Below are 22,894 nucleotides of genomic sequence, written 5' to 3' on the forward strand. Positions count from 1 at the left end.
ATTAAAATTCCACCATTTACCAAGGCGGGATTCAAACCCAGGTCGGAGTTGCTGGATTAATAGTCTAGTGATAATACCAATAAGCCATCACCTGCCCTGTAGTTCTGGATGACCACATTATAGGAAAGATATGATAGTGCTGGGGTTGGGGGTGGGGGGGTGGTGGTGGCAGAGGAGATTCACCAGGATGCTGTCTAGGATGAAATATTATGAAGAGAGGTTGGATAGGCTTGGGTTGTTTTCACTGGGGCAGGGAAGACTGAGGGGCGACAGGTGTTTTTCATGTGTTTGGATTTGATGGGCCGAAGGGCCTCTTTTTCACTGTGTGATTCTGTGATTCTATATGAGGAAAAGCTTGAAAATGTAGTAGGGGGCAGGTTTAATTGAGGTATTCAAGAGGGTAGTAGACGATTACTTGAATAGAAACAAGGTGCAAGGGTATGGGGGAAAGGCAGGAGAATGGCACCAAACCATAATGCTCTTTTGCAAAGCTAATGCACACATGATGGACCAAATGGCCTCCCTCTGCGCTGTAACAATCCAGTGACCCTGTGGTGGCAGCTCTGACAGTGCAGCACTCCCTCGATTTGATCATTGGCAGTGTGACTGGTAATACACTTGTCTGACAGAAAACTATTAATCACGGTTTTTATATTTCTAATTGACCTCTAGCCTTTTAGAGGGAAGGGTTAAATGGGTTCAAGGATGAAATGATTTACTGTGGTGAGTGATTGGGGGGCTTCTGTTCTTTCTCAAAGAGGTTAGTGGGGTTATCGCAATATGTCTTCTTGATCCACATCATTAACCTCGGACTTTTAGCTTTTAGTTTCTGGTTATCTGACATCCCTGTGGTTGTTTAAGCAAAACATTGTTTGGGCTACCTTTATCTTGAAACTGTCCTTGAGGTGAAAACATCATTTTCTTTGCTGCTTGTGCATTGTGATGCCTGGGATTCCTTTTGCGTTGTTTATGTGTTTTTGTGCTTATAAGTTACGGAATGAACTTCACCAAAATGTTTAGTGAGCTCAGCGGATAGGATTACTCCAGTCCCATCTAGTGGACAAGATCATTAAACACACCATGATTTCACAGAAAATACTCCAGATTAGTTGCTGGACGATCAGATGGGTTTGATGATAGCAGAGTGGTTAGCTGCTTCACAGCGCCAGAGACCTGGGTTCAATTCCCTCCTTGGGTCACTGCCTGTGCAGAATCTGCACGTTCTTCCTGTGTCTGCCTGGGTTTCCTACAGGTGCTCCAGTTTCATCCCACAGTCTGGAAGACGTGCTGTTAGATGCATTGCCCATGCTAAATTCTCCCTTGCTTTACCCGAACAGGCGCCAGAGATTTTCATGGTGGCTTCATTGCAGTATTAATGCAAGCCTACTTGTGACACTAATGAATAAACTTAACGTTACATTAGATTGGCTTCAATTTAAATTAGGGAGACACAAAACATCACTCTGGCAGCGCCATCTGCAGGATTCTGCAACCACAGTTTTTAAGTATCTCAGAGATCATTTTGCTACGTAACATATCGCCTGACAGTTACTGGGATTGATTGTTCTTGGCTCACTTGAATCACATCACTTCATATGGTTGATAATATTATTTGAGTCACTATCTTTTGTTATCATGACACTGCAACATGATAACAGTCTCTGAGTCTGAAGATTGCAGACTGAAGTTGCAACCCAGGCTTTGTATATGTGACCAGGCTTGACATTTCAGTGCTGCATTGTGAAGGTGTTAAATCAGTTCGCCGTTCTGGCAGTTCAGGTGAATGTAAAAGATTCCCAAGCCACGATTTTAAAATTATCAAGATGTTCTTCTGATTAATATTCACCCCTCCCCCCTCCCCCAATCCAACACACCATCAGATTGGAATTCATTTTAATTTATTGGTAATTGTTCCTCCTTTAAATACCTCTTCCAGTTTGCATTTTAACTATCTCCAATGGAAAGCAAGAACGGACAGGATTCCATGTTTTAAATAAAAACAAACTTCATAGTATAAAAAAATTAAACAAAGTGAGTACTACTAATTTAGTATTGTCTTAAGTAATTATTTTGTTATGACCAGGTGAGGAGAGTTTTAAGTTTATTTATTAGTGTCAGAAGTAGGCTTATATTAACACTGTGACAATTCCCTGTCATTGATGTTCTGGACTGTATTTTCCTGCTGAGCCTACAGGCTGACTTTTGTGCTTTATGCACGGGAATCTTCAAATCCCTCTGTGCTGCAGCTTTCTGCAGTCTTTCTCTTTTTAAATTTGGGATCTATATATCTTTTTGTTGAGATCAGTTAGAACTCTGGCTCTATCAAAACTCAAAGATGGATTATCCACTGTTTAAGTTTTTTCACTTCCAAACCTGACCTTATTAACCATACACAGGTCACCCCTTAAACTACCATTCCTTGAGTTGCTCTGGCAATTTCTAAACTTCATTAAGAACATAAGAACATAAGAAATAGGAGCAGGAGTAGGCCATCTAGCCCTTCGAGCCTGCCCCACCATTCAATAAGATCATGGCTGATCTGAAGTGGATCAGTTCCACTTTCCCGCTTTCTCCCCATAACCCTTAATTCCCTTGTCTGTCGAAAACCTATCTACCCATGACTTAAATATATTTAGCGAGGTAGCCTCCACCACTTCAGCGGGCAGAGAATTCCAGAGATTCACCATCCTTTGAGTGAAGAAGTTCCTCCTCAACTCCGTTCTAAACTGCCCCCCCCCTTATCTTGAGGCTGTGCCCTCTAGTCCTGCTAGTCCAATTAATTTAATTGCCCTGCCTAAAACTAAAAATTACCACAAAAATATGAAACTAAACAATGAAAATGGATGATGATGACAATCACCATCCAGGGGGGTGGCACGGCAGCACATTGGTTAGCACTGCTGCTTCACAGCTCCAAGGACCTGGGTTCAATTCCCAGCTCGGGTCACAGTCTGTGTGGAGTTTGCACATTCTCCTCATGTCTGTGTGGGTTTCCTCCTGGTACTCCAGTTTCCTCCCACAGTCCAAAGATGTGCGGGTTAGGTTGATTGGTCATGCTAAAAAATTGCCCCTTAGTGTCCTGAGATGCGTAGGTTCGAGGGATGAATGGGTAAAATATGTAGGGATATGGGGGTGGGGCCTGGGTGGGATAGTGTTCGGTGCAGACTCGATGGGCCGAAGGGCCTCTTTCTGCACTGTAGGGTTTCTATGATCCTATGATATATTGCATGAAGAAGCATAAAAAGGGAGCAAACAGTTAACGATAACAATGTCCAGAGGCAGCCAGACTGATTCAGAGGAAAGGGGAGAAGCAGGTTGGAAGAGATTTGATTTGATTTATTATTGTCAGATGTATTGAGGTACAGTGAAAATAATTGTTTCTAGTGCACTTTACAGACAAAACATATCATTCATAGAGTACAGAGAGGAGAAAGAAAGGAGAGGGCACAGAATATAGTGTTACAGTCATAGCTGTGGTGCAGAGAAAGATCAGCTTAATATAAGGTAGGTCCATTCAAAAGTCTGATGGCAGCAAGGAAGAGTTCTTCAGTCAGTTGGTACATATCCTTAGACTTTTGTATCTTTTTCCCAATGGAGGAAGCTGGTAGAGAGAATGTCTAGGGGGGCATGGGGTTCTTGATTATGCTGGCTGTTTTTCCGAGGCATGGGAAGTGTAGACAGAATTAATAGATGGGAGGCTGGTTTGCATGATGGACTCGGCTATGTTCACAACCCTTTGTAGTTTCTTGGGGGTCTTGATCAGAGCAGGAGCCATATCAAGCTTTGATATATCCGGAAAGGATGCTTTCATGATGCATCTGTGAAAATTGATGAGAGTTATGGTGGACATACCAAATTACGTTATTCTGCAAAAATAGAGGCTTCAGTGCACTTTCTTAACTATAGTGTCGGCATGGAGGGACCAGGACAGGATATTGGTGATCTGGACACCTAAAAACTTAAAGCTTTCGATCACTTAAGAATAAGAAATAAGAAAGGGAGAGAGAGGTTTTGTGGAAACCAGTGAATTCAGATAGAGAACATCACCGTAAACTTTATAAAAATAAACAAGTGAAGGGGAGATAAAAAGGCTTAAAAACTGACTCTTGGGAGGTAAAATATACTGTAAACTGGATAAAAGGAAGGCATATGCACAAGCAGTTTAAAGTAAACCAAGCAGTGCCATGTGATTCCCTTAAACTATCAAGTATAGACCACAACTTCTGCAATATACCATTACAAAATCTCTTCAAAGGAGATCTCTGTTTCTTTCTCCATTTGAAATCTCAGCCATCTTAACATCTGATCAGAGTTATAGATGGATGGTAACAATTAATAAAATATGCACATTTTAGCAGCAAGAACATTAATTGCCTGCAATTGCCCAAAATAAAAATATCATGTGGGGTTACGTTGTCCAGGCAGATTATACTTGCTGTCTCCATGTTCAGAATTGGTGGCATGCAGAATGCAGCCATTTCAATTTCTAAGTAACCATAACAACACTTGTTTTCTTGTCTGAACAAAAATGAGCTGCAAGAGCCTTGGAACTTTTGGAACTTTAGGACTGTTGAAAATGTTAAGTAGAAATTAAATTATAGTGATAGCGGTTTACAGCATGGAAACAAGTCCTTTGGCCCAACTTGTCCATGTCGCCCTTTTTTTAAAACCCCTAAGCTAATTCCAATTTGCCTGCATTTGGCCCATATCCCTCTATACCCATTGCAACCATAGAACATAGAACATTACAGCGCAGAACAGGCCCTTCGGCCCACGATGTTGCGCCGACCAGTTAAAAAGCAATGACCCTCTAACCTAAACCAAACCCTTTCCATCCATAAACCTATCCACGGATCTCTTAAACGCCCCCAAACTAGGCGCATTTACAACTGCAGCAGGCAGGGCATTCCAATCCCTCACCACCCTCTGGGTAAAGAACCTACCCCTGACATCCGTCCTATAACTACCACCCCTTAATTTAAAGCTATGCCCCCTCGTGCTAGCTTTCTCCATCCGAGGAAAAAGGCTATCACTGTCCACCCTATCTAAACCTCTAATCATCTTATATGTTTCAATAAGGTCCCCTCTTAGCCGCCTTCTTTCTAACGAAAACAACCTCAAATCCCTCAGTCTCTCCTCATAGGACCTCCCCTCCATACCAGGCAACATCCTGGTAAACCTCCTCTGCACCCTCTCCAAAGCCTCCACATCCTTCCTATAATGTGGGGACCAGAACTGCACACAATACTCCAAGTGCGGCCACACCAGAGTCTTGTACAGTTGCAACATGACGCTGCAGCTCCTAAATTCAATCCCCCTACCAATAAATGCCAAGACACCGTATGCCTTCCTAACAACCCTATCTACTTGATTCCCAACTTTCAGGGATCTATGTACACATACACCTAGATCCCTCTGTTCATCCACACTATTCAGAGTCCGACCGTTAGCCCTATACTCTACACATCTGTTATTCCTGCCAAAGCGAATTACCTCACACTTTTCCACATTAAACTCCATCCGCCACCTCTCGGCCCAGCTCTGCAACTTGTCCAAGTCCCCCTGTAAACTAAGACACCCTTCCTCACTATCTACCACACCTCCGACTTTGGTGTCATCAGCAAATTTACTAATCCACCCAACTATACCCTCATCCAGATCATTTATAAAAGTTACAAACAGCAGTGGCCCCAAAACAGATCCCTGAGGCACACCACTCGTAACTGAACTCCATGACGAATACCATCAACCACCACCCTCTGTCTCCTATCTGCTAGCCAATTCCTGATCCAATTACCTAAATCACCCTCAATCCCATACATCTGCATTTTCTGCAGAAGCCTTCCATGGTGAACCTTATCAAACGCCTTACTAAAGTCCATATATACCACATCAACTGCCTTACCCCCATCCACCTCTTTGGTCACTTTCTCAAAAAACTCAATAAGGTTAGTAAGGCACGACCTACCCTCCACAAAACCATGCTATCTCCAATCAATTCATTACTCTCCAAATAACTATAAATCCTATCCCTAATAATTTTTTCTAAAACCTTGCCCACAACAGAAGTAAGACTCACCGGTCTATAATTCCCGGGGAAGTCTCTGTTCCCCTTCTTAAACAATGGGACAACATTCGCTATCCTCCAATCTTCTGGCACTATACCTGTGACCAACGACGACCTGAAGATCAGAGCCAGAGGCTCTGCAATCGCCTCTCTTGCCTCCCAGAGAATCCTAGGGTAAATCCCGTCCGGCCCAGGGGACTTATCTATTGTCAAACCCTCAAGAATATCTAGCACATCCTCCTTATCAACTGCAATACTGTCCAGTTTACAACCCTATAACCCAGTGTTCTCCGCAGCTACATTTATGTCCCCCTGCGTGAACACCGAAGAGAAATATTGGTTCAATGCCTCTCCAATCTCTTCTGGCTCCACACACAAATTCCCACTGCTGTCTCTAACTGGCCCCAATCTTGCCCTAGCCAACCTTCTGTTCTTAACATATCTATAGAACGCCTTAGGATTCTCCTTAATCCTATCAGCCAAAGTCTTCTCATGTCCTCTTTTAGCCCTTCTTAATTCACTCTTTAACTCCCTCCTAGCCAATCTAAAGGTTTCTAGTGCACTGCCTGAGCCCTCAAGTCTCATCCAGACATAAGCCTCCTTTTTCTTTTTAACCAGCGAACCAACTTTCTTAGTGCACCACGGTTCCCTAGCTCGACCAATTCCTCCTTGCCTGACAGGGACATACATATCAAGGACATGTAACTATCTAAATGCTTTTTAAAAGATAAAATTGTACCCGCCTCTACTGATACCTCTGGCAGCTTGTTCCAGACACTCACCGCCCTCTGTGTGAAAAATTGCCCCTCTGGACACTTTTACATCTCTCCTCACTTACCTTCAACCCATACCCTCTAGTTTTAGACTCCCCTACCTTTGGGAAAAGATATTGACTATCTAGCTGATCTGTGCCCTTATTATTTTATCGACCTCTATAAGATAACCCTTCAGCCTCCTACACTCCAGAGAAAAAAGTCCCAGTCTATCCAGCCTCTCCTTATAATTCAATCCATCAAGTCCTGGTAGCATTCTAATAAATCTTTTCTGCACTCTTTCTAGTTTAATAATATCCTTTCCATAATAGGGTGGCCAGAATTGCACACAGTATTCCAAGTGTAGCCTTATCAATGTCTTGTACAGCTTCAACAAGACATTCCAACTCCTGTATTCAATGTTCTGACCGATGAAACCCAGCATGCCGGATGCCTTCTTCACCACTCTGTCCACCTGTGACTCCACCTTCAAGAAGCTATGAAAATGTACCCCTAGATCTCTTTGTTCTGTAACTCTCCCCAATGCCCTACCATTAACTATGTAAGTCCTGCTCTGGTTCAACCTACCAAAATGCATCACCTCACATTTGTCCAAATTAAACTCTATCTGCCATTCATCAGCCCACTGGCCTAATTGATCAAGATCCCGTTGCAATTGGAGATAACCTTCTCCACTGTCCACTATGCCATCAGTCTTGGTGTCATCTGCAAACTTACTAACCATGCCTCCTATATTCTCATCCAAATTATGAATATAAATGACAAATAACAGTGGACCCAGCACACTGAGGCACACTGCTGGTCACAGGCTTCCAGTTTGAAAAGCAATTCTCTACAACCACCCTCTGACTTCTGTCAAGAAGCTGATTTTGTATCCATTTAGATACCTCACCCTGGATCCCGTGAGATTTAACCTTATGCAACAACCCTACCATGCGTAGGTTGCTGCTCTTTTACAACTTCTGTTTCATTCAATAGTACTTTAAAGGAAACATGTGCGTGGAGGAGAAATCCTTTAAATCCAGATTACGTTACCTTCTCCCCTCTCTAACATGGGTATTTTGCTGATGAAGTAGCCAGATTCCTTCTTCTACCTCTGTGGTAACATCCTGCTCCCATTCTCTAGTTTCCGTACAGTGTGAACAAAGACTTGCATTCATTTAGAGTCTTCGTAATCAGGATGTCCCGAAGCCAATTAAGTTCTTTTTGAAGGATAGAAACACAGAAAATAGGTACAGCTGTAGGCCATTCAGCCCTTCGAGCCTGCACCACCATTCAATATGACCAGGCACTTTCAGTATCCCACTCCCACTTTCTCTCCATACCCCTTGATCCCTTTAGCCACAAGGGCCACGTCCAGCTTCCTCTTGAACATATCTAACGAACTGGCTCCAACTGCTTTCTGTGATAGAGAATTCCACTGATTCACAACTCTGATTGAAGAAGTTCTTCCTCATCTCAGTATTAATTGCTTACCCCTTATTCTTAGACTGTGACTCCTAGTCCAGGACTTCCCCAACATCGGGAACATTCTGTCCACATCTAGCTTGTCCAGTCCCTTCAGGATTTTATATGTGTCCAAGGGATCCCCTCTCATTCTTCTAAATTCCAACGAGTACAAGCCCAGTCGATCCAATCTCTCTTCATAAGACAGTGCTGCCATTCCGGGAATCAGTCTGGTAAACCTTCGCTGGACTCCCTCAGTAACAAAAAATCCTTCCTCAGATGAGGAGAACAAAACTGCACACAATATCAAGGTGTAATCTCACTAAGGCCCTGAATAACTGCAGCAAGACATCTTTACTCCTATACTTAAGACCTCTTGCTATGAAGGCCAGCATGCCATTAGCTTTCCTCAGTACCTGCTGTACTGCATGTCAATCTTCAGCGACTGTTCCACCATGGCACCCAGGTCACATTACACTTTCCCTTTTCCCAAACTGCCACTATTCAGCTAATAATCTTTCTTCCTGTTTTTACCACCAAAGTCGATAACCTCACATTTATCCATATCGTATTGCATTTTCCAAGTATTTGCCCACTCAGCCAGCCTGTCCAAGTCACTCGGCAGCCTCTTCACATCCTCCTCACAACGCACACTGCCACCTAGCTTAGTGTCTGTAGTTGCCAAGTATATGTGTGCAAATTTGGTGATATTGCATTCAATTCTTTCATCCAAATCATTAATGTATATTGTGAGTAGCTGGGGTCCCAGCACTGAATCTGCGGCATCATACAAGTCACTGCCTGTCTCTCTGAAAAGTACCTGTTTATTCCCACTCTCTGCTTCCTGCCTACCAACCAGTTCTCTATCCACATCAATATATTATCCCTAATACCATGAACTTCAGTTTTGCTCACTAGTCTCTTGAGTGAGACCTTGTCAAAAGATTTTAGAAGTCCAGATACACAACATCCACTGGTTCACCCTTGTCCACTCTACTCGCCACCATTGTAAAGTTGAAATTGGCAGCCAGTTCATGCAGAGCAATCTCTTACAATTAGTAATGAATGCCCAGATCAGCTATGTGAGGTATAGTTTCTTTTTTATTTGTTCGTGGGATATGGGTGCCATGGGCTGGGCCAGCATTTATTGCCCATCCCCAAAGATGTTTAAGAGCCAACCACATTGCTGTGAATCTGAAGTCACATATAGGCCAGATCAGACTGGATAATTAAGACAGATTTCCTTCCCTAACAGGCATAGGTGAATCAGATGGGTTTTTACAACAATGGTTTCATGGCTATCATAGACTTTTGATTCCAGCTTTTTATTGAATTCAAATTTCACCATCTGCAATGGTTGAACTGGGTCCCCAGAACATTAATTACCCTGCACCTCTGGATTAATAGTCCAGCGACAATACCACCACACTTCTGCTTCCCTCTCAAGTTAAGGGAGAAATATTGGATAGGATAGCATGAAAATGCACCTACTTTTCTTCAAATACTGCCATAGAATATTTTAAGTCTCCCTGACAGGGCAGCACTCTCTCAGTACTGTGTTGGAGTGTCAGCTTGGCGTATGTGCACAAGGCTCGAGAGCTACTCAGCAACTACTGAGTGACAGCTGAAACCATTAGACAATACTGTTAGTTGTGGTTTAGTTATGTTGTAAAAACACAAAAGGAAGCTCTCCGTTGATTACAATTTTCAGCAAAATTAGGAGCATATTCCAAAGTAATCCACTTGCAGTTTTGGCAAATGTCCTCACACATACACTTGGCAACTAGAGAAATTGTTCCCCTAAGATAACAGAATGTGGCAGCTGTCATTGGTGCTAAATTTCTTTTCATCACAACATGACTGAGATTATGTGTGCTTACAGCAAATAAATTATACAAAGGGACTTTAGTAAATGATCCTTTATGCTGCACTTCAATATCTTCTTGCACAATATCTCACCAGGTGTGACCAGCGAGCCATTAGATGTCACAGAATCAGACCACTTAGAAGATGATCTTCGAGAGAAAATTGAGGAAGAAAAGAAGAGGTTGGTGGAATTGCTTTATTTAATATAATCTTGTTATGTACATCGCCTACGAAAAATGTAGTACAAAACAGTCAAGTGAGAAGATGGAAGACTGTTCCTGCTTAATCCTGTATTAACTTGAATTTGTATTATTGTTTAACTAGCAGTTATTATTACAATTCTGACAACTTTTGCTTTATTGCTTACAAACCTAGCCTTCCTTCCTCCCAGGCAAGGGTAACACTTTCAAATTGGATGATTCCCAGGATACTGTGCCATTCCATCTGTTTCTCAGACGGCCAGCTCTGCTGTAAACATACATTTCCTTTTCTGGTGAGGGTGTGATCCAGTGTGGTTCAAAATTAACCAAGTGTGTTTTTTTTTCACTTTTCAACCACTCTGGATACTCCTCTCTACCCAATTTCAACCACTTTGTTAGGGAGTGTATAGAGTTTAGGTAGCCCTAATGGAGTCCAGAATCAGGACACCTGCAACAGTTAATGACCTGAACAATGCATGTAGAAAGACTAAATGAGGATATTATGGACTTTTTAGAAATGGTGGACTGAAACCAGATCTGGAAGTCCCATCCCATTTCTGACAGATCCCATTTTCACTGGTAGGGGAAAGGAGCAGGACATGAAGTGCATTTAAACTTAGTGCACAGGACAAAAGATCCAGTTTTTCCTCCAGGAATGGACTCAACCCACACTGTGTTCTCCACAAATTTATGCTGAAAATGTAAATGTTCTTTAAAGGTGAATGAGGTATATAATGCTGTTGAGTTATTTAAATCCCCTGCCCTATAAAATTGGAAAACAAAACTGCCTACTTGTATCTGTGATGGTAAAATTATTAGTTCTAGCAGTTTCAATTGATGTTTCTTGACATACACCAAAATGTTACCATTGTAATATTATCACCATTTGACAGCTTCTACAACCAGTCATTATTATGGTGGGGAACTGTAAGTTATGCCTTTATCAACAGCTCAGAGAGGTTATTCAAGGATTAAAGGATCTTTAGCTCTGAAGAAGAGTCATATAGACTTGAAACATTAACTCTGCTCCTTTCTCCACAGATGCTGCCAGTACTGCTGAGTTTTTGCAGCATTTTCTATTTTTATTTCAGATTTCCAATATCCACAGATGTTGCTTATATTAGACCATAAGATACTGGACCAGAATTAGGCCATTTTGGCCCATCGAGTCTGCTCTGCTATTCAATCATGGCTGATATGTTTCTTAATTCCGTTCTCCTGCCTTTTTCCTGTAAACTTTTATCCCCTTAGTAATCAAGAACCTACCTATCTCTGTCTTAAATACACTCTGACTTGGCCTTCACAGCCTTTTGTGGCAATGAATTCCACAGATTCACCACATACTGGCTGAAGAAATTCCTTCTTAACTCGGTTCTTTTGCTCTGAGGCGGTGCCCTCAGATCCTAGTCTTTCCTACTAATAAAACATCTTCTCCTGTCCACTCTTTCCAGGTTTTGCAGCATTCTGTACGTTTCAATGAGAATCCCCCTCATTCTTCTAAAAGAAAGCAAACAGTGTTGGCCTTCATAGAGAATTTGAGTTCAGGGATAGGGATGTTTTGCTGCAATTGTATAGATGTTGGTGAGACCACATCTGAATATTGTATGTAGTTATGGTGTTCTAATCTGAGGAAGGATGTCCTTGCTATAGAGGGAGCGAAGGTTTACCAGGCTGATTCCAGGGATGGCAGGTCTGTCGTATGAGGAGAGACTAAGTCGGTTAGAATTATATTCACTGGAGTTTAGAAGAGTGAGAGGGCTCTCATAAAAAACTTATAAAATTCTAATGGGTTAGACAGGGTAGATTCAGAAAGAATGTTCCCAATGGTGGGGGAATCCAGAACCGGGGTCATAGTTTGAGAATAAGGGGTAAACCTTTTAGAGTTGAGATGAGGAGAAATTTCTTCGCCCAGAGGGTAGTGAAAGTGTGGAATTCACTACCACAGAATGTAGTTAAGGAATGTAGTTAAGTTGTCTGATTCAAGAAGAAATTAGATATAGCTCTTGAGGCTAAAGGACTCAAGGGATATGGAAGGAAGAGAGGATCAGAATATTGAATTCGATGATCAGTCATGATCAAAATGAATGGCAGAGCAGGCTCAAAGGCTTGAATGGCCTACTGTTGCTTCTAGTTTCTATGTAAACTCTATTGAATACAGACACAGAGTCCTCAAACACTCCTCATACGGTAAATCTTTCATCCCCGGGTTCTTTGATGTGGGGTTATGAAAAACAAATGTTTGTTTTTGTAAGGGATACTTGAAATGCAGATGTGCTGAGTCACCTTCCATTACCAGACATGCCAATCAAAACATTATTTCCTCCAGAGACAATTTTCTTGCTTGAGAGACTTTCACATTCTCTTGTGAATGCGAAATAGATTAAGCAATGGACCGATCTGGACCCTGTTCTTTCTTAAGGGCAGCACAATGGCACAGTGGTTAACACTGCTGTCTCACAGCGCCAGGGATCCAAGTTCAATTCCAGCCTCGGGTCACTGTTTGCACTTTCTCCCTGTGTCTGCATGAGTTTCCTCCAGGTGCTCCGGTTTTCTCCCAGAGTCCAAAGATGTCCAGGTTAGGTTGATTGACCACGCTAAATTGAACATGGTGTCAGGGAAATAGTAAATGAGGGTTACAGGAATAGGGTTTGGGTGGAATTACGATCGGTACAGACTCAATGGGCCGAATGGCCTCCTTGTGTACTGTCGGGATTCTATGATTCTAGATGAAGAGATTCCTTAGGGAGGTTTGGCCTACAGTTATAGGAGATGATAAATGAGAGCATTTACAAGATGGAAAGTGTGCAGAAAGGTTGCATACATCCTTTGGGGGTCCAGAGTGGTTGTCCCACCCCCTGGTCATTCACAAGTCTTGGTTGAAGTTTGTGACGCTCACCTGGATCATGGTTGTTATTTATATGGATCAGGACTTGGAGAACAAGGTGAAATCCTTGTCTGCAAGTCAGAAGATAGTGCCACCAGTACCACTACATCTGTGGGAGTGGCCTGATTGTCTGTGGTCTGGACTTTATATGAACTTTGCAGGACCTTTCATGGGTCATATGTTCCTAGTCATCTTGAAGACACATTCTAAGTGATTAAAAGTACACATCACGAGCAACATCACAGCTCGCATTGCGATAGAGAAGCTACGGCACATTTTTGCAACTCCTGTTTTACCAGATTCTCTCCTTTCTGATAACAGTACAAGGTTTACGAGTGATTTGTTCCAAGAGTTTATGCAAAGGAATTGAATTCGCCATGTGCATGCTGCAACTTTTCATCCAGCTTTAAATGTTTTAGCAGAGCGAGCTGTTTAGACACTGAAAGAAGGATTGAGGAGAATGGCAGACAGTACTTTGGGAGCCAAATTCTCATGGTTTTTGTTCCAGTATTGTATCACGCCACAAACAACAACAGGACGCTCACCAGCTGAATTATTGATGGGTGGGAAACCAAAGTTTCACCTGATCTGCAACATCCAGATGTCAAAGTGAGAGTGGGAAGGATATAGGAAAAGCAGGAGAGACATGGCTACCATGCTAAGGAGAGACATTTCAACTCCAATCATTGTGTCTATGTAAGATAGATTGGGTAAACTGGGGTTGTTCTCCCTGGAAAGACGGAGAATGAGGGGAAACCTAATAGAGGTGTATAAAATTATGAAGGGCATAGATAGGGTGAACAGTGGGAAGCTTTCTCCCAGGTCGGAGATGACGAACACAGGGGGTCACAGGTTCAATTGAGAGGAGCGAGGTTTAACTCAGATATCAGAGGGCCGTATTTTACACAGAGGGTGGTGGGGGCCTGGAATGCACTGCCAAGCAGGGTGGTGGAGGCGGATACGCTGGGATCGTTTAAGACTTATCTTGATAGCCACGTGAACAGACTGGGAACGAATGGTCTAGTTGGACCAATGAGCGGCGCAGACTTGGAGGGCCTGTTTCCTCTGCTGTATTGTTCTTTATTCTTTGTAAGGAATTTTGGCAGTAACCAATGACGGATGCCTGGAGTTATTGTCAACCAAATGGTCCAGTATCTTTGGGAGTGAAACTGATCAATGATAGAGTTATTCGCAGACACCAGGATCACATTCGTCTATGCCATGACTCAGAGATAGCAAAAGTGCCAGTTAGAAGTTCCACAGTAGATGGAAATCCTGCTGTGGACATTCGACAGGAAATGGTTCCTGTTGTACAAAGATTTCCAGTGGATTCTATTCCAGGAGAGGGTAAGGGACCTTCATTCACAGATGCTCAACTTACTCCTGTGCCCACAAGACCGGCTCAACAGGAACAAGTCCCACCAGTGTCGACAGAGTCACTGCATTGGCCAAGCGTAGTTGCAAAGCTCTGGAAGACTGATGTATCTTGAGACATGGGTTTCATTGTGTTTCTTTCCTTAAAGGGAATTTAAATAAAAGGAGAAGTGTTATAATAAGCATCTACCTATTTTAGTATATATACTGATTTCTTTAGTGGTAGTGTGGGCTTTCACCGGTTTAATCTTACCTCAAGGGACCTGTGTAATGAGCTGCTTCCAGTTCTGAGTCCCCACCGTACTGTATTTCAATATTTTTATAAGTAGAGAGGTTTGAACACACACTTTTGATTACCTTTTTGTGGCCAAATAACCACATAAAGATACTTAGAATTTTATTTTTTTCATCTTAGTACGATCTCTGAGGTCTATTTATTGCTGGATACTGGATGCAGTGGCATGGAGGGTATAAAGGCAAATGGTGGTAGGTGGTGGGAATATTTGGCATCAGATGGCACTAGCTGGCATAAGGAAGCTTGGGGATGATTGGCATGAAGAAATGAGGGGCCATGCAGGAGGCTAAAGTGGCCTGGATTCAGATGGAGGAATGAAGGGCCATTGGGGATTGGTGGGAGTCATGAGTTGGCATGGAGAGATGAGGAGAAGTGAACACTATAAGGACTAATATTTGAAGTCCCAGAGAAACAAGGCAGGCATTATAACCAGCCTGCCTCCGCACTCCAGAGCCCTTGTGGCTGCCTCTGATTTACCTGAGTGGTGCAGGCCTAAAGCTGTGCTGCATTTCCCCCACCCCCGCCTCTTCTCTTGCTCTTACCACATCCTACCCCAGTCCACCTGGACGCCAACTCCCACCCCAACTCTCCTTCCTTCTCCTTACCTTTCCGCTTGCTGCCCCTCCATCCTCATGCTCACCCCTTCTCTTCCCTGACCCACCACCCTTCACTCACCCCTTCCCTGACTCACCACCCTTCACTCACCTCTTCTCTTCCCTGACCCACCACCCTTCACTCACCCCTTCCCTTCCCTGACTCACCACCCTTCACTCACCTCTTCTCTTCCCTGACCCTCCTCGTCTCGAATTCCTATCCCACCTCCCCTGCACACTGCCTCTTTTCCTTGACTCTCACTCTTGCTGGTTCCCTCCACTAGCCATCATTTTTGCCACTTTTCTCCGCCAATACATTAGCTCTCTGCCTCTTTCCCTTGGCTCTCCTGCTCAATGCCTCCCTTCCTGATCTTTTTACTTCTCGCCTCCTTACCTCAACTCTTGTCCTAATTGTTGAGTCAGGAGGTAACATGGGGATGGGTGAGAGTTGAGCAGGCTTAGAAACATGTTAGAGGTAGAAGCAAGCTATCTTCTTAATGGTGAGGATATGAGGTTAGAAGCTCAGTTCAGGGTCAAATAGGACAGAAACGTGAAACTGTTACATTTTTATGACAATATGGAAACCTTTCTGATGCTAAGCCTGATTTATAGAAATGAATACCACAATTTGCATTGGTGGAATTTCAACTCATGACAACAATGGGCTGCATGGTGGCATTGGAGGGTATGGAGGGCACAGTGGTTTGCACTGCTGCCTCATGATGCCAGGGACCTGGGTTCGATTCCTGGCTTGGGTCACTGTCTGTGTGGAGTTTGCACATTCTCCCTGTGTCTGCCTGGGTTCCCTCCTGGTGCTCTGGTTTCCTCCCACGGTCCAGAGATGTTTGGGTTAGGTGGATTGGCCATGCTAAATTGCCCCTTAGTGTCAGAAGCACTGGGTAGGGTAAATGCATGGGGCTATGGGATTAGGGCCCTGGGAGGAATTGTGGTTGGTGCAGACTCGATGGGCCGAATGGCCTCCTTCTGCACTGTAGAATTCAATGATTCTAACAATAATGCTACTTATTGTAAAGTGACACTGGCTGCGATCTGGCTGCAGACCACTTATCCATATTCAGTTGGAGACATTGCGTCGAGCAGTAAGGTAATTAAAGCAAAAGAGAAAAATCAATTAATATCCTGATAATGATATAATGAATAATTGCAATAAATAATTAGCATTCTAGTTGGACTGTATGGAAAAGGTCCAAACAGCCTTTGCCAGGCCATCTGTTTCAGCCGGAACTGGCTATCCTTTTTTTTTACACAGTCATCACATTTTTAATCGAGTAAAATCTCAACTGTCTGTGCAAATTCTCTCTTTGAACTACAGTTTGTTCTTCCTAGTTTCAGCCGCTGTGGTTACATCAAACAATTTATTAGGGTTCAGTTCAATCTGTACCCAGTTGGATTTTAAAAACTTTATTCAGGTCTCCCTAGAGGTGTCTTTTCTCCAGTTTCCAGTGTAAATGTTTCCAGTTCCAATTTGACCACAACACAGCGTAGTCCCCTGAATCATCTGTGTGCTATTGATTGAGCATACTTATAGCACATAAAATTAAGACTTGTACATCAGCGCAATTTATACTTTGGTTTTTAGGCATAGCTTCCTGAGTTAACTTCTCCCTCAACTCTGACAGCATCAAAGTGATTGCTCTACTTTCATTTCTGTACAGTTACAAAATGACCTTCAATCGGCTGAAAGCGCTGAAGACAGAGATTGAGCACTTACAGCACCTCTTAGAAAAGGCTAAGGTGATGATGCAAAAAGATTTTGAGGTCTGGTGGTCTGAGGAGGCAGTGAGGCTGCAGGTAATACAACCTTTCCGACTGCTGCTTATTCTCTGTGCCAAAGTTGAAGCTGATGTCAAATGTGCGGTGTCAAATCCCATTAGTGATGCTAAAGACTTACGTACAATCCAGATTTAAATAGAAACTAGGAGCAGGAATAGGACATTTGGCCCTTCATGATGCTCTGCCATTGATTATGATCATTGCTGATCATCCAATTCAGCAACATGTTCCAGCTCCCCCCCTCCCCCCCACTCATCTGCCCAGCATATCCTTTGACCCCTTTAGCCCAAAGAACTATTTCTAACTTCTTCTTAAAAGCAAATAATGTTTTGGCCTCAACTGCTTTATGTGGTAGTGAATTCCATAGGCCCACCCTTGTCTGGGTGAAGAAGTTTTTCCTTATTTTGATTTGACTTGATTTATTATTGTCATGTGCAATGAAAATTATTGTTTCTTGCATGCTATACAGACAAAGCACACCGTTCATAGAGAAGGAAAGGAGAGAGTGCAGAATGTAGTGCTACAGTCATAGCTAGGAAGCAGAGAAAGATCAACTTAATGCGAGATAGGTCCATTCAAAAATCTGATGGCAGCAAGAAAGAAGCTGTTCTTGAATCGATTGGTGTGTGACCGCAGAGGTTTGTATCTTTTTCCCGGTGGGAGAAGGTGGAAGAGAGAATGCTGGGGGTGGGTAGAGTCCTTAATTATGCTGGCTGCTTTGCTGAGGCAGCAGAAAGTGTAGACAGAGTCAATGGATGGGAGGCTGGTTTGCAAGATGGATTGAGGTACATTCATGACCTTTTGTAGTTCCTTGTGGTCTTGGGCAGAGCAGGAGCCATACCAAGCTGTGATGCAACCAGAAAGAATGCTTTCTATGGTTCATCTGTAAAAGTTGGTGAGAGTCGTAGCTGACATGCCAAATTTTCTTAGTCTTCTGAGAAAGCACTGCTTTATGTGCCTTTTTTGTGAGCAGAACTCCCACTTACCTGACGAAGGAGCAGCGCTCCGAAAGCTACTGGCGCTTGCTATCAAATAAAGCTGTTGGACTTTAACATGGTGTTGTGAGACTTCTTACCGTGTTTCCCCAATATTCACCATTGCCTATCCAACATCATCCCTTGAAATAACATCCCAATCCATTATAACCAACTTGTGCCTCACATTGTAGTTTCCTTTATTAGAGTCAGGACTGTGGTCTCAGAATCAACTACACCACTCTCCATCTTGATGAAGAATTCTATCATATTACAGTCGCTCATCCGCAAGGGGCCTCAAACAATTAGATTGCCAATTATTATTTTCTCATTACACAATATCCAGCCTTGTTCTCTAGATGGTTCCTCAATGTTTTGGTCCAGAAAACCATCCTGAATACACTCTAGGAATTCTTCCTCTGTGATATTGTTATTAATTTGATCTGTATGCTGGTCTCCTGGAAGTCGTATTGACTTGCTGTCAGGTTCAAATTGAAACCCACACCACACTAGATCTTGTCAACGGTTTAGATTCAGGCCAATAGTGAATGTGGCTACTTCGCATTTAACCACAAAATCCAAACTATGGTATTGTTTAGAGTCAAGATTTCTTTACTTGTGGAAAGCTTGCAATCTTGTCAACATTTTCTTTCAGTTGAAAAGATACTCAACTCCAGGAACCTGTGTTAGTGTTATTTGATTTGGCATTGAGACAGGGCTATCTTTAGTCATCACCCTTGGTTCCAGACTTAAGTAAATCCTGAACTTCACCTGCAAGAGGAAATGACTATTCCAGCAATTGTTCATCGCCACACAAATTGAATATGAAACACAAATTCCAGTATATGGATGCCAGATGAGGTTTATCCCGTTGCATTGAGAGACTAATTTTGTATATCCAGACGGTTTTCTTTGTTTCACGTGGGAAATGTCACTGGCTCTACTGCTTCCAAATGGAGACCGACAAACCAGTTAACTGAATACATTTTACATTGTTTCCATGTTTAATAAAGGAAACTTCATATTATGTCCATTAGGTCCACTTTTGCAATTTGGATTAGTTGGAAGCAACACAGTCTAGACATCATCTGGAGGGCTGTGTTGAGAGCAATCGTCATACCTGCACAAAATATTACTTGGGTCCATCAGCCAAGAACGAATTGTACGTAGAATCATAGAATCAAGTCGGCACGATTGCACAGTGGTTAGCACTGCTGCCTCACAGTGCCAGGGACCTGGGTTCAATTTCCGACTTGAGCCACTGTCCGTATGCAATCATAGAGTCATAGAGGTTTACAGCATGGAAACAGGCCCTTCAAACCAATTTGTCCATGCTGCTCTTTTTTTGTAATTCCTAAGCTAGTGCCCAATTGCTCGTGTTTGGCCCATATCCTTCGATACCCATTTTACCCATGTAACTGTTCACATGCTTTTAAAAAGACAACATTGTACCCACCTCTACTACTACCCCTGGTAGCTTGTTTGAGACACTCACCACCCTTTGTGTGAAAAAATTGTCCCTCTGGACCCTTTTGTATCTTTCCCCTCTCACTTTAAACCTATGCCCTCTAGTCTTAGACTACCCTACTTTTGGGAAAAGATATTAACTACCTAGCTGACCTGTGCCCCTCATTATTTTATAGACCTTTATAAGATCAGCTCTCAGTCTCCTACGCTCCAGAGAAAAAATTCCCAGCCTATCCAGAAGTTTAAACATTCTCCCTGTGCTTGCATGGGTTCCCTCCAGGTGCTCTGGTTTCCTCCCACTGTGCAAAGATGTGCAGATTAGGTGCATTGGCCTTACTAAATTAATTGCCCCTTACTATCAGGGGGGACTAGCTGGGGTAAATTCAGGGGGTTATGGGGATAGGGACTGGGTGGGATTATGCTCAGTGCAGACTCAATGGGCTGAATGTCTTCCTTCTGCATTTTAGGATTCTATGAAATATTATTTGAGTCCATCAACCAAGAATGATCTGTAAATGGACAAGTCAGCACTGGTTTATAGATATCTTGCTTAAACCAAAGAACCACTTGTTTTCTATCATGCACTGTTCCTCAAAACGTATCTTGCAACTTTCTATAAAATATGTATTGTTTTCTCTCCTTATCCTATGTAAATACAATATACAACATTTCAGGATATAGGCAGCAGGCAGGAACATGGATTTGGAGCCATGGTCATAGTACTTGCTCTCAGACTCCCCTTCAACACCCTGTTATTGCAATGTCACATAATGGTGGGTTTGATAACTTGGAATATGATCACAAGACCGTAAGATATAAGAGCAGAATTAGGCCACTCGGCCCATCGAGTCTGCTCTGCCATTCAAACATGGCTGATATTTTCTCATCCCCATTCTCCTGCCTTTTCCCCATACCTGACCCCCTTATTAATCAAGAACTTATCTATCTCTTAAAGACTCAATGAACTGGCCTCCACAGTCTTTTGTGGCAAAGAGTTCCACCACTCTCTGGCTGAAGAAATTCCTCCTCATCTCTGTTTTAAAGGATCATCCCTTTAGTCTGAGTTCTAGTGGAAGCATCCTCTCCACGTCCACTACCCAGGCATCGCAATATCCTGAAAGTTTCAATAAGATTCCCCCTCATCCTTCTAAACTCTAATGAGTATAGACCCAGAGTCCTCAAACATTCCTCATATAACAAACTCTTGGTTCCAGGGATTATTCTTGTGAACCTCCTCTAGACCCTTTTCATCCTTCTGTAGATATGGGGCCCAAAACTGCTCACAATATTTCAAATGGGGTCTGACCAGAGCCTTATACAGCCCCAGAAGCATATCCCTGCTCTCGTATTCTAACCCTGTCGACACGAATGCTAACATTGCATTTACCTTACTAACTGCTGACCGAATCTGCATGTTAACCTTAAGAGAATCTTGAACACTGACTTCCAAGTCCCTTTGTGTTTCTGATTTCCCAAGCATTTTCCCATTTAGAAAATAGTCTATGCCTCCATTCTTCCTTCCATGAACTGACTGGAATCATAGGTCAAGGGACGTCTTGACAAATACGAGGATACGGTCCCCAGAAGGGTAAGGGGTTTTCGTTCAGTCAGCCAGCATGGTCGGTGCAGGCTTGGAGGGCCAAAGGGTCTGTTCCTGAGCTGTCATTTTCTTTGTTATTTGTTATACTGTGGTTCTTTGCCTGTAGTAATCGTCTCCAGTAAACCCCATTTTGTAAACAAATTGTCTAAAATGGTAATAACTGAAACAGTGGTTATGGAATTTGTTGCTATGATTTCTGGCCATTTGCTATGGAGATCATGATCAATGAGCAATAAACATTGATTGTTAGGGCCTGCTTTCACTTGTCCAAAAAATCTACTTGAAGTTGCTGCTATGGCTCTGTTAGCCTTGGGGTCAGTTGTAGAGGCGCAGAACTCGGTTTAACATATTTTTTACTTGAGTATGTAAGCCACACGCAGTTGCTATCAAACTCTTCTATGTGACAATCTATTGCTGTCCACCGGACTGCTTCACAGGATCTTAGTTTCATCTTAACAACACCCAGGTGACCTTCATTGGCAAGATGAAATACATGTTTCTTATGATCCTAAACCAGACCTCCAAGGTTTTGGAAGCTCTGGTGAGGGAGCAATAACATTTTGTTTAAAGTTGGCAAGGTTTGAGATTCAAGACATTTGCTGAGAGATAAAGCCACGGAATTCATAGAATCAAAGAATTATAAAAACCATACAGTGCAGAAAGAGGCCTTTGGGCCCATTGAGTCTGTACTGACCACAATCTCACCCAGGCACTCCCCCCAAATCGTCACACATTTACCCACCAATCCCTCTAACCTACACATCTCAGGACACTAAGGAGCAATTTTTAGCATGGCCAATCGACCTAACCCACACATCTTTGGAGCGCCCAGAGGAAACCCACACAGACATGAGGAGAAGGTGCAAAATTCACACAGACAGTGACCCAATCCGGGATTCGAACCTAGGTCCCTGGATCTGTGAAGCAGCAGTGCAAACCACCGGTCTACCCTAATTAGGGGTGTGCCGCCCCTAATTCTATGCATTTTGAACAAAAAAAAACTTTATTATACACAGTCAGAAAGATAAAACTACTTACAATATCTGTCTTATAATATGAGGGTAAATATGAGGTATATGTGAATTAATGCATTGATGTGAATTCTATGCATTTTGAACAAAAAAAAACTTTATTATACATGGTCAGAAAGATAAAACTATTTACAATATCTACCTTACAATATGAGGGTAAATATGAGGTACATGTGAATTAACAACCTGTGGCCAAACACATCACATTACATAATAAATGGCAAATGTGACCAAGACAGAGTTCATGGATTTCTCAACAAGCCATCCAGACGTCAATCGACACTGAGAGTCAACCGACAGATTTCTCCAACCCAAACAGCCTCAATAACAGCCTAGATTCCTAGACTAATACCAGGAATTAAGGAGTTTTCTTTATGAGGAAAATTTGGAGAGGTTATATTTCTATCCACTAGAATTTAAAAGAGAAAAGGCGACTTGGTGGAAACCTTTAAGATCCCTAGGAGTATTGACAGGGTGGATGTGGACAGGACATTTTCTCTTGTGTGAGTATTTAGAACTAGAGGTCACTG

General features: G+C 42.7%; 1 protein-coding gene across 4 annotated transcripts in view; it reads left to right on the forward strand.

Moving 5' to 3' along the window:
* kif6 (kinesin family member 6) overlaps positions 1-22,894 on the forward strand; it is a 430,254-nt gene that overhangs the window by 364,830 nt on the left and 42,530 nt on the right. For 2 of the 4 annotated variants that reach the window (XM_080192988.1, XM_080192989.1), the window contains exons 17-18: positions 10,249-10,333; positions 17,175-17,310. In XM_080192988.1, coding sequence (XP_080049114.1) covers positions 10,249-10,333; positions 17,175-17,310 — 221 coding nt within the window. The remainder of the gene's footprint in view (positions 1-10,248; positions 10,334-17,174; positions 17,311-22,894) is intronic. The other 2 variants (XM_080192991.1, XM_080192990.1) reach the window with 1 other exon arrangement.

The sequence above is a fragment of the Carcharhinus amblyrhynchos genome, chromosome 7, assembly GCF_965287045.1.
Source record: "Carcharhinus amblyrhynchos chromosome 7, sCarAmb.v2.hapA, whole genome shotgun sequence".
Lineage (NCBI taxonomy): Eukaryota > Metazoa > Chordata > Chondrichthyes > Carcharhiniformes > Carcharhinidae > Carcharhinus > Carcharhinus amblyrhynchos.